This window comes from Toxorhynchites rutilus, chromosome 3, assembly GCF_029784135.1.
Source record: "Toxorhynchites rutilus septentrionalis strain SRP chromosome 3, ASM2978413v1, whole genome shotgun sequence".
Lineage (NCBI taxonomy): Eukaryota > Metazoa > Arthropoda > Insecta > Diptera > Culicidae > Toxorhynchites > Toxorhynchites rutilus.
The window spans coordinates 226,643,941-226,656,841 of NC_073746.1; the positions used below are offsets into that span (position 1 = coordinate 226,643,941).

General features: G+C 37.9%; 1 protein-coding gene across 3 annotated transcripts in view; it reads right to left on the minus strand.

Annotated features, from left to right (window-relative positions):
- LOC129774664 (galactokinase-like) overlaps window positions 1-12,901 on the minus strand; it is a 93,804-nt gene that overhangs the window by 51,170 nt on the left and 29,733 nt on the right. The window contains exon 1 of one of the 3 annotated variants that reach the window (XM_055778491.1): window positions 858-1,414. The exons of the other annotated variants lie outside the window; for them this stretch is intronic. Coding sequence (XP_055634466.1) covers window positions 858-871 — 14 coding nt within the window. The 5' untranslated portion in view covers window positions 872-1,414. Of the gene's footprint in view, window positions 1-857; window positions 1,415-12,901 lie in introns of those variants that run through there. 3 annotated transcript variants of the gene reach the window in all.

Consider the following 12,901-nt stretch of genomic DNA (forward strand, 5'->3'; position numbering starts at 1 on the left):
ACGAATACATTTATTTGTGAACCATTTATATATGGACATTCATTGTTTACATTAGCTTCACGTTCATCAATACAATTTCGAATTTAACTAAGAATCGTTGAAAAAAAACTTGCGCTACTTGCAACTGCGATTTTTCGTTATTTTCTTATCATCATCTATCATGCTGCCGCTTAGGCGTCGTGCACAAATTACGTAACGCTAAAAATCCGAATTTTGGGCCCCCTTCTCCCCTCCCACGTAACGCAATTTTCTATCTCTAATACACAGTGAGCAACGCAACCTCGACCAACCTCCCTCCCCTTCTCGCGTTACGTAATCTGTGCACGACGCCTTAAGTGGCCCATAGACGTTCAATATTATTGATCAAAATATTGTGCCAAAATATTGAACGTCTATGGGCCACTATATTGAAATACATCCAATTTCGAAATTTATGTTCGCGATTGAGTGTTCGCGTTTACAGAATCACATCCCTTACCGCAGTTAATCCTTTCCCACTCACCATTGATCGAACAATTACCGGACATCACTAGTTCCACATCATTGCAAACGAATTCGACGGAAAACGTCGCGAGCAAAAATATCGTTGCATCATAACACAGCCTTAATTGTAATTCAAATTGAAACTTGATAATTGTGGGAATGTGTGTTGTAAACGATCAGGTGTGATCCACACCGCATGATGGGATTATAACAAGTGTTATCGTAAGGTATAAACCCACGTATCGCGTGGATGATATCAGTGGTTAGTAAGAGACACTGACCTGCTAACAATAATGAGCGATAAGACGAACGATGCGAACACTGTTCTGGATTGAGGGGTTCCAGTAAAACAAATAGAAAGAATGTTTACTTACGGAATAAACTCCATGATGGCGGGAAACGGTATAGTTGCGAGGAATTTTACTGAAAAATAAGCTCTATATACTTTTGCTCGCACAGAAAACTCTTTTCGACAACGTTCTTTTCCCGTTAATGTTATTGGTAAATTCCCTTCCCAAAAAAGCTGCTAATTAAAAACTCCAAATTAATTCCAAACAATCTGCCGCGCTTCAGTTGAACTCATCTTCTCGCCCACGCCGACAATAAATTTGTATACCACTGATATGAAGCAACACTGTCAGAAAAATTAATTACTGCTACGCATCGAATAAATGTATATTGCGCGAGAATCGGTTTCCCTTCGGAAGAAGTGGCTTCAAACGGTGGTTTTTGTACATCCAACTCGCGCTTCGCGCTTTTATTTTATTTTTTCTCTTTCGCCCCCAAATAGCACGACAAATAAGGCCGGACGAAAAACTGAACGAATGCAAATATCCCACTGGACAATAACACGTCTGCTGGCGCACTGGCGAAAAACGGTACACACACAGCAAAGGCCGGCAAGGCGCAGAGGATCGTCACGACTTCTGGCTTTAGTTTTATCAGACGGGTCCGATGCTTTCACACAATGTTGGTCACTAATGCTGCTGCTACTACTACTGCTGATAGTGATGGACACGAAATTCGTCTTATGCACATTCTCGCCACTGCAGCCAGGGTTGATCTATGGAATAGTAGTGACCAAGCCCATGTCAGTTATCAGCCCCCCTCAATTATCAGCACTGGTCGCACCGAAGTAGCACCGACCATTACCCAAAACAGTTCAGTTCAACGCGATGATAACGAGAACGAAAGTGGTCGTTAAACAGCACGGGAATAATGGTAATAAAATAAGCATTATTTTACGTCGTAGCACACAACAGCTTAGGAAAATGGCCGTTGATGGGTAGATTTCCAAAATAAATAATAATAAGTTCAGAGTTCAATTTACAGAGGGATCATTTAGTAAGAAAACTAAAGCGGCCCTTACACGATCAGTAGCATTGATATTATCAGTAATGAAAATAGTGGCAAGAATCACTCCATTCCGCAATCACCTTATTTTTCAACCTTACACGATCATTCTTATCGCTTGCAGGAATGCAGCAACTCTGGCCTTCATAGTCGTAAGAGAAATCAACACATTTTCGAAATGAAAATTATCAATGAAAATCAATTTATTCTGTCAAATAAACATCCCCGTTAATAATTTGAAAGGTTTTCTGCAAACAAAGAAAAAATCTTAAACGAAACATGTTTCTAATAATGATTTCTAATTATAATTTCAACAATTTGATCTGTTCTTATAATGTTTTTCAGTAATGGATGAAGAATCAAGAATCAAGAATGTTATGAACATTCAATAAAATATTTTGAAATGCTTTTCGTTGATCTATCTGTATTTTATCATAGTAATCTTAATAGATTATGCTTGATTTATTACCATTTAATACCTTCGTAGTTGTCGACACCGTATCTTACCCGTGTGCTTCACCCCCGTAATTGGGTAATAGATGTCGACACTGTTAAATAGCCATCGCGAATTAATATTTTATGCTTCGTGCTTTATCAAATAATATGAATGAAAATCGCTTTCTTCGCATCAAATATGTTGCTCTATGTAGTAGAATAACAAGTTTTCCGCAAATGGTGAAAAAACCTTGAACTAAAATATTATCTGGGTATAATTTTATTTTATAATAATGAATGTTATTAGGGATTTCAGAAAAAATATAAAAAAATGATTTGGTAAGTTTCAGTGCTACGTGTTTTATGCATTCAACTAGCAACAAGTAATAACTGTCATTCATAATTTAAGGGATTTAAAATTCTTTTGGACCCATTAACCTGATAGAGAGTAAATTTTCTCACAAACAAAGATTTTAACACAAGATGTCGCACAGTATCCTAGACACCACTAATGATAGTGTCCCTGCCCTATTACAGAAATGATGGAGCGAGATTAGAAAATCCGGATATGCATCATTAATGCCCGTCATTTCAATTTTGACAACCTTACACGATCATTTTTATTGTCATTCTGACGAAGTAATGTCATTATTATTTATCGTGTAAGGGACCCTTAAGAGCTGTACTGCCGTAATTTTGCAAAGTGACGCAAGCGCCAGAGGGAAGAATTTTCAGTACGAGACTTTTCGTAAAATTGCATGTATAATCAGCTTACGCGTACATTGCGAAAATCTGATCTGTTCAAATTGTGTACACTTGATGGAAAAACATTGCCATCGACTTGATTTTTGAAAAAAATGCCGTTTTATTTAAGCTATTGTACCAACGCCAATTTGTTGTGGAAACAGCAAATTTTAATCGCTGTTTCCACAACCGATTGGCGTTCATCCATAAATGTATGCGAGAATCTGTTTCCAATTATTTTATCCAAAATGCTGCCGTTGAGCGGAGCATGAGAAAGCATCAGGGAGAAAAGTTCCACACATTTTCCGACTTTGTAACATGCGTTGAACAGGCTAACATAGTTGAGAACCCGATTGTAACAATTATAGACAGTACCATTTTTTTCCAACCCAAAATACAATTGAAAACATTGAAAACATAAGATAATCCCGTCCAGAATCATCCGATGTAAAGCAGATACAGTTTATGCGAGTATGTTTTAAGTTTTGTTACAAGATGCGTTTCGATGGAGGATTTATAAAAGTGCAGCTTTTCACCAAATCCGACATTTACCCTTCAATCAACACTCAGCTTCAATCCATCCGAAAGAGAAATGAGCATGTGAGAAAGTAAACAGCGTCAAGAAGCTTTATCGCTTGATACCTGAGGATAGAAGACATCATTGCCATCAAAAGACATCAATTCTGGTAATCAACAATTAAATTGATGAGTTTAAACTAATTAGTTACAATGTTTATGTGCAGTATGTGATCGATCAAGGATATTTTTTTCCTTTGAGGTGAGTTTGATTTTATGAATTTAAATATTTGACGAGATTTATAAACAGAGCAAAGTACATTATTTGTAGTTCTGAAACAAATTTCTATTATAAATGTAGCACTGCATGGGGATGGACTGTTTTGGATTAAAATATTTGACATGACGAACTTTTCGGAGAAGTGATTTTCATTATGCTAAACGTTCATTACGGAAGATGTTTCTATGTGAAATTTGCTGTCCCTGCTAATCCATTCTATGCTATCAGATCAGATAGAAAATCACTTCCTATCATAATTAAATCACGTCACACCATAGGGAAAATAGCGCTTGCGCCACATCACAGTGGAAATGGCGCTTGCGCCACTCCGTTTTTAGGCTTTTACGGGGTCATTTTTTCACATTTCTGTAAAACTTCGCAGTTGTTTGAAAGCATTTGGAATTCTTCATCGATCTATAACAACAAAAGGAAAATGTCAATTTTGGCGCTTGCGTCACTTTGCGAGATTACGGCAGTGTAGTCCATCAAAATTGAGCCAATGAAAATAACAATGATTTTGTTAGCGTTTTATAAGTGGCCACTATTGTAAAAGATGTGAATTGCCATAAACGCACCTTTGAACGCGCCTAATTGGCGAATTGAATGAGAACATCACACCAAGTGAATCGTTAGTTGAATAACTCAAGGCGCAGCTTCATGATAAATTTCATGTTTTTTTTAGATACCATATAGGGGAAGGCGGGACAAGACGGCCACCCGGGGTAAGATGGCCACTCTCTAGATTATTGAAACAATTTACTAATGGACAGTTATAATATATTATTTTAGGGTATTGCATCACTCTCAACTATGTACACCCATTTCGGCGTGCGAATAGGCGAAACGTTATGGAAAAACAACAAAAATAAACTTTCCAGATGGCGACGAGCACAGATTTATATTGGGTTGGGGAAAAAGAAATGTCGTATTTCTGATAGAAATTTGACGCTTTATTTAACATACTTAAAATTAACCAATTTAACCAATTATTAATTAAATTAACCAATTTAATTAAATTAAAAATATGTGCCGTATTGTTCGCAAACTTGTTGCCATTTAGAAGGCAACTTCATTATACCCCCTCTATAAAATCCCACCTCCTTATTTGCATACAACTCAGATAGCCAGTTTTCGCAAGCCTCTTTTGAGGCCAACTTAGTATCACCGAGAGCGTTTTGCATGGACCGGAAGAGATGATAATCACTTGGAGCCAGGTCCGGACTATACGGTGGGTGCACGAGGACATCCCATCCGAGCTCCTGTAGCTTCACGTGCCGGTCTACTTGGATGATTTCAACGATTTAATCGGTTTCCACGATGATTGGCCTACCAGTATGGGGTGTATCTTCGATAGCCACTACACCAGAACGAAATCGATCGAACCAACGCTGTGCTGTGCGAATCGTTATAATATCGGGTCCATAAACTACACGAATTTTTTCGGCAGCCTTCGTTGCAGTTTTATCTCGCAGGTAGTAAAAACGTGAAATATGGCGAATTTCTTGCTTGATGGACTACATCTTTGATGCACCATAACTTGAGACTGAAAAGGACAATCACCACACTGTCAAAACGACACTTGTAGCACAGATTGTCGTCTTTAAAAAGCCGAATAGTATGACCCGATGCGATAAGTACAACACAAGATATGTTTGAGTGTTGCCATATATTGACAATATACGACATTTCTTTTTCCCCAACCCAATAAATTTGCCCGTTAGAAATTTAGTGTTTTAGTGGTGAATATGTACATGTCTCGTGAAACCAATGTTATAATAGTAAACACAAGTCTTATAAGTGTGCTTGTAAAGAAAACGGTAGGGTTTTTCAACCATTTCATTGAATTATTGAGGCACTTTTACTCGACTCATACCTGGGTTAAGACGGTCATAGATGTGATTTGCCATAAAAAATATCATTTGAACGCACGAGAAAAACCCACTTCTTGTACTGTAGGTTGCATAACTCAAGACGTATTCATGATAAATTTGATTTGTTTTCAGATGCCACATATAATAATGTTTTCTTATGATAACGGTTGCGCATAAAGTACGTTATACGTAACTCAGAGAAAATAACACCTCGCACACTTGATCTATAGTACAATGGCCTTGATCTGTAGTACAATTTTGCCGGAAACAATGATCCTCTATACGGCTAGAATCATGTGGCATTCATGCCCCTGGTGGTGGCCCACGTTACCCCGCATGATTTTAGTATCACCGTTTTTATAACTTTCTTGATTTATCATAGAACATTATGAAATAAAAAGTAAACGTTCTGAAAATCATCGTGATGGTGGAAAACATCCTAATGATCGATGCTGACACGATAAAATGCTTCTGTGTTCTTACCCCGTCCTCCTCTATAATAACTTTTAATTATGATAATTTTTTTATGTGAAAATAACGTCAATTTTCATAAAATTTCAAATTACATTCGAATGCCCCTCACAGCAAATCTTCCATTTGAATATGGCGTCGCTTGTTTTCGAAATTCTGCTTTTTAACTGGTCCAAGGACCGCCCAGTTACACAGCAGACCAGTTAAACCAGGATCAGTTAGCGAACGATTACTGTAGTTACCTATAATCTATAAATAACACCTCCCACTCTTGTCATGCTTGATTTAAAATACAAAGATATGCAGCACAATTTTGCCGGGAACACTCATCCTCTATACGCCCTTTCATACCTTTTTTAGTTTATCATATAACATTATGAAATAACAAGAAAAACTTTTGGAAGTCAACGTGATTGCGGAAACCATCCTCAAGATCGATGTTGCCATGACGAAATGCCTCAATTTGGTATGTATTGTGTTTAATTGGACTCTATGCTTAAGGTGGCCGTCGTACCCCATCCTCCCCTATATATGCACTAACGGCTGAAAACACAAACCCGCCAATGTAACGCTGTATACAAATAATCCGCCAAGATGTAGACATCACTCGTACCACGTCCAATATAACAGTCGCCTTGGTGATGTTTCATTCGAAATGCAAACTGGCGGGAAACATGGACTGTTATAATATAAATCCACTGAATCCTGCTATTAGAATAAGTCTTTTACTGACAAGGGATTATTCCCCGTGAAGCTGTGTGGACACAAAGAGCACAATTGGATGATATCATAATTTAAATTATAATGATAATAAATATGGAAAATGGCTGCTTTATTATAAAATAGAGCGTTTGAAGTCATTACGTATTTAATTAATTTTCGTCCAGAAACGAATTGATAGTTTCTATCGAACAATCACCAAACTCTACAATTTGTCTAAACAGTTATCTTTTCCACATTCGCTAAAATTTTATTGTAAGGATCTTCAAAAATCACGAAGTCTACGCCACTGTGTCAACGTTAACAATGGGTAATCAAAAATGACGAGTTTGAAATGATATCAATATTTTAAAAGTGCCTATACCATTACAAAATATTCTTATATTTCAAATAGAAACAGAATCGTCTTGGGTAGCGTACTTTGTGAATTGAAACCAATGTAGGCAAACAGAGCCCAAAACAAAAAAGACTTGTTAGGGATTATTTCACCAAAAATGATCCTCTATCACCTAAGCTCCTCAACTGTAATGCGTGAGTCAGCGCAATTTTGACATGCACATTTGGAGAGGATAGAAAGACGTTGTATAATAAGAGTAAAGGAACAAAATCAAGAATAATCTTCAAAACCCAGATTCAATCAGGTTATTGAAAAAAACCCTTTGTACTAACAAAAATGAATTAAGCCGTTAAAACTATTGCTGTTGTTTCGCAGAAGTACTGTTTCATGTTGATAAAATGTACCTAAAGAGCCTGGCTGGGTAAGGAAGTAAAAAGTATCCCTAAACCAAATCACCCACTCTGTGGAAAAAAGCATTATACATGATTACTATAATATTAAATATTGGATAGAATGATTCTTCAAAGTCTTGCCAGATGAGTCCTTGCTCATTTTGAACATAATAAAAATTCCATAGGAATTTCAACATTTTCGAAATAATCCCTTATTTACGCTGAGTGGGGGTGAGAATGGGTCAAGCGCAAAATTGAATTCCATGCCAAACCGATATAGTTTTGTTCCTCATCATAAAATATTAGGCCCGTATTTTTATTTTTTGTTTTCGTAATTATTGATTGTAATGGTTTTTCATAGCTTACATGGTTTCGGGACCAAGAGCGCCATATTTTTTAATTTTTTTTCGTGAAAGCTGAGGTTTTTTACATAGCATATTCGAATATCAGAGAGGTTTTTTTTCGTTTTTGATTTATGATTTTTCAAAGATAACATATTTTTGGTTTTAGTTCAATTTCCTATGCAACTGGACTACATCTATAAGACTAAAATCCAATTATTATGCACATGTGGTATTTGGATTCAAATTGGTATATCGATGATCTGAAACTGCCCGGTAGTTGAAAAGTTATGAATTTTTGAAAAAAGTCATTTTTGGAAAAAAGGGAAAAAATGATTTTGGTTAATTTTGAAAAATCATAGCTCAAGAACAAAAAATAACGCCTCTCTGAATTTTGGATATTTTATGTAAAAAAATCTCAGCTTTCAAGAAAAAAAAATATAAAAATATATAGTGCCCTTGGTCCTGAGACCATGTCTATATATATAAAAATGGATTTCTGTCTGTCTGTCTGTCTGTCTGTCTGATTCTTATGAACTCGGAAGCTACTGAACCGATCAACATAAAAATTGGTATGTAAGGGTTTTTTGGGCCGGGGAAGGTTTTCATGATAGTTTGAGACCCCTCCCCCATCTCTAAGGGGGGGGGAGCTGCCATACAAATTAAACACAAATTTCTGCATTACTTGAAAATTATTCAAGCAAATGAAACCAAATTAGGCATACTAAGGTTTTAGGATGCAATAAATGTTTCTATGGTGGTTACCCTCCCCCCCGCAATTTTCGATGACTTTTCGGCACATATGGGGTGGTATCTCGGTTATAACTTCACGAATGTTGTCTTTCAAATGTTCAAGAGTTTGCGGAGAGTTGGCATAGACACGGTCTTTCGCATAACCCCACAAAAAAAATCAAGCGGGTTCAAATCGCATGATCTGGACGGCCAATTCGCATCACCAAAACGCGAAATTATGCGTCCCTCAAATTTCGTTCGCAATATGGCCATGTTCGGTCGTGTTGTGTGGCACGTGGCGCCGTCCTGCTGAAACCACATGTCATTCGTATCCATATCTTCAATTTGTGGCAAAAAAAATCGGTTAACATGCGGCCATAGCGCTCACCATTCACAGTTACCGTCTCGCCGTCCTCATTTTCAAAGAAATACTGCCCGATGACTCCACCAGACCATAATGCGCACCAAACAGTGACTTTTGGCGGATGCAATGGCCTCTCAACAATCACGTGTGGATTTTCTGAGCCCCATATACGGAAATTTTGGGAGTTCACATAGCCACCAAGCTCTAAATGTGCCTCATCGCTGAAGAAAATTTGATGCGAAAATTCAGCATTTTGCTGCTGTTGATCGTTCACCCAAACGACGTATGCCCGACGCATTCCATGGTCACCACGATCTAATGTTTGTACCAGACTTTATATGGATGCAGGTGCAAGACCAAATGCAAAATTCGCCACAATGATGTGTTTGACAAGCCCAATTGCTGAGCACGCCGTGGAATCGAAACATTCGGGTCATCCTCCAAACTGGCGGCAACAGCAGCAATATTTTCGGCCGAACGCACATTACGATGATGCACAGGTTTCACAATGTCTGCTACGGATCCAGTTTGTTCGAATTTACGCACTACATTAGCGATTGGTGCTCCCTTGGCCGAGTGGTTAGCGTCATAACTAACATGCCGGGTGTTCGGGTTCGATTCCCGTTCTGGTCGGGGGAATTTTTCGTCAAAGAAATTTCCTCCGACTTGCACTGTAATCACGCGTATTCTAGAGCTTGCCACTCAGAATGCATTCAAGGCGTGTTATTTGGCATAGAAATCTCAACTAAGTACTAATAAAAATGACGCAAGTAATACTACGTTGAGACGGCGAAGTTCCTCTAGGAACGTTAGTGCCATTGAAGAAGAAGAAGAATTAGCGATTGGGTGCTCTGTAGGCCGTCCATGACGACCAAAATCCGTCCGTAATGCTCGAAAAACATTTGCCGGTTTTTCATCATTTTTATAGTATAATTTAACAAAATTAACACGTTGTGCGATGCTAAAACGATCCATATTGTAAAATGGCAGACATTCAACTAACGATATGACGCTTTGGTTGACAGCTATGTCAAACGGTTGTCAGCGCAGGGCTGTATACTTTCGGAAGCCCGAAATGGAAAACCCTGTATAATGGTATGACACCCCTCCCTCCTCTGGAATGAAGAGGGGGTCCCATAAAAATATTACACATATTTCAACCAAAAATATTCCAACCAAACATGACAATTGAAAATTTTCGGATAACTTTGAAGGAAAAAGGGAAAATTCGGAAAATTAAATTCCCATATGTTCTACAATTACATAGAGACAAGTGCTGTTAGTCCATTTGACGTTAGCGCTAGCGAAATTGATCTTTGTTCGAAACTGGAAATGGAATTTAATGTGATGTGATGAAACACTCCTATATCTTCTTCTATCTATACCAAAAAAAGGATCGCCGGAGCAGAACTCGAGGAAGGAATTGTCCGATTTAGGGCTTCCTTTATTCTATCATATTTTCTGTATAAAACACTTATTCCATGTAACGGAGAAACATGTTATTTGCATGTGGTTGAAAAATCTTGAACGAGAATTATGTTTGAAAATAATCAGATATTATAATGATGAGTTTTGTTAGAAATGCTAGGAATTTTATAGTAAAAGGTAAATTCAACGGGGTCGAATAGAAGATCAATCAATGAACAGTTCTGCGATTGGACCCATGAACTCGCTCATAGTAAGAAAACGTGAATGTTCGAAGGTATTGATAATAAAAAACGAATTATGGGCGGAACGAAGTTTACCGGGTCAGCTAGTAAACTATAAAAAAAATAAATACAATCTATAATTACGAAATCAAAATCCGAAATTTCTGCAAGTGTAATATTTTTTAAAAGAGATTAGCTAATTGGCTTTAATTTCATATGTCTATCATCTTAATCAGTCCAGTGGTTCACAAGTTATATGTTTTCGAAAAAAGGCATTTTTGGAATAAATGAGAAAAACAATATTCTTCCTTAAAATGGAAACGGTCACCCTAACAAAAAAATAAAAAAGATACGGGTCTAATGTTTTGCAATAAATTTTCACTTTTCATGAAAATCTGAGAACCACTATAACGGTTTGGCATGGAATGGTTGTACATAAACATTTCCTTCGCACTTCTAGGTGGGTTGAAACTATTTTCGTAATTCAAATAATCATTCAAGACACTTTCATGTTGTCAAATGATCTTGAAATTATTGCGGAATTGATTTTTAAACATAATACTTAAAAGAAAGTAATATTAGTCTGTCAAAAAAGTCCTGCGGTATTTTTTTTTGAATTTTCATTTGTTCATAAAATTAGTTACAATCATCTGTTTTAAGTCAAATATGCGCCATTTTGTTCGATAACTTGCTCCCAACGAGATGCCAACTTCATAATACCCCTGTTATAGAAGCTCGCTTCCTTATTGGCAAAAAACTCGGATAGCCAGTTTTCACAGGCCTCTTTTGTGGCTAACTTCTGACTACCTAGCTCGTTCGCCATGGACAAAAACAGGTGGTAGTCACTTGGTGCAAGGTCCGGACTATACGGCGGATGCAAAAGAACCTCCCATCCGAGCTCCCGGAGCTTCTGGCGCGTCACCAAAGAAGTGTGTGGCCTGGCGTTGTCCTGATGGAAGACAGTGCGACCTCTGTTTATCAAAGATGGCCTCTTCTTCATGAGTGCTACCTTCAAGCGGTCCAGTTGTTGGCAGTACAGGTCCGAATTGAGCGTTTGGCCATAGGGAAGCAGCTCATAATAGATTATTCCTTGACAATCCCACCAAACACACAGCAGAACCTTCCTGGCCGTTAATGAGGGCTTGGCCACCGTCTGAGCCGCTTCAGCGAGCTTCGACCACGACCGTTTGCGCTTCACGTTGTCGTAAGTGACCCACTTTTCATCGCCAGTCACCATCCGCTTCAGAAACGGGTCGATTTTGTTGCGATTCAGCAGCGATTCACATGCGTCGATACGGTCAAAGATGTTTTTTTGCGTCAACGTGTCTGGCACCCATACATCGAGCTTCTTTGTGAATCCAAGCTTCTTCAAATGGTTAATAACGGTTTGATGACTTATCCCCAGCTCTTGGCCGATGCTACGGCTGCTACTACGCCGGTCTTTCTCGGCTAATTCAGCGATTTTGTCGCAATTTTCGACGACAGGCCTTCCGGAGCGTGGCGCATCTTCGACGACCTCCACACCAGAACGAAAACGTTGAAACCATCGTTGTGCGATGGAAATGGAAACTGTATCGGGTCCATAAACTGCACAAATTTTATTGGCAGCTTGAGATGCATTTTTGCCTTTGTCATAGTAGTACTGTAAAAATATGTTGGATTTTCTCTTTATTTTGCTCCATATTTGCGACACTATAACTCACGAACGACTTCACCAAACAAAACACTGTCAAGGACTATATTATAGCGCGCAAAAATACCTTTCCAACAAGCTATAGTATGACTCGATACAATGAATACAACTAGAACTACGCGCTTACAACGACACCTCGCGGAAATACCGCAGGACTTTTTTGACAGCCTAATATTTACTACTTTGACCCATTTGGCCCATTGTCAACTTTCATTCAATCGTAGTTCAGTTAAAAATAAATACTATTCAACAATTCCATGAACACTCGTAAGTTCATCATTAGAGAACATTTCTAAGTAATCAGAATTTCGTTTCACTTTAATTTACGATAGTTATTCATCGAAAATTTCGAAAACTACCTTTTTTACCCATTCTCACCCCCACACATATCTGAATAAATTGTACCGCACAATGGTCTAAAATTCTGAAAAAAATCAAGTATCAAAAACAGGTACATTTAAATGAAAATTATGTTTTAATAGATCTAAAAATAAAAAATCCAAAATTTCGAAACACCCCA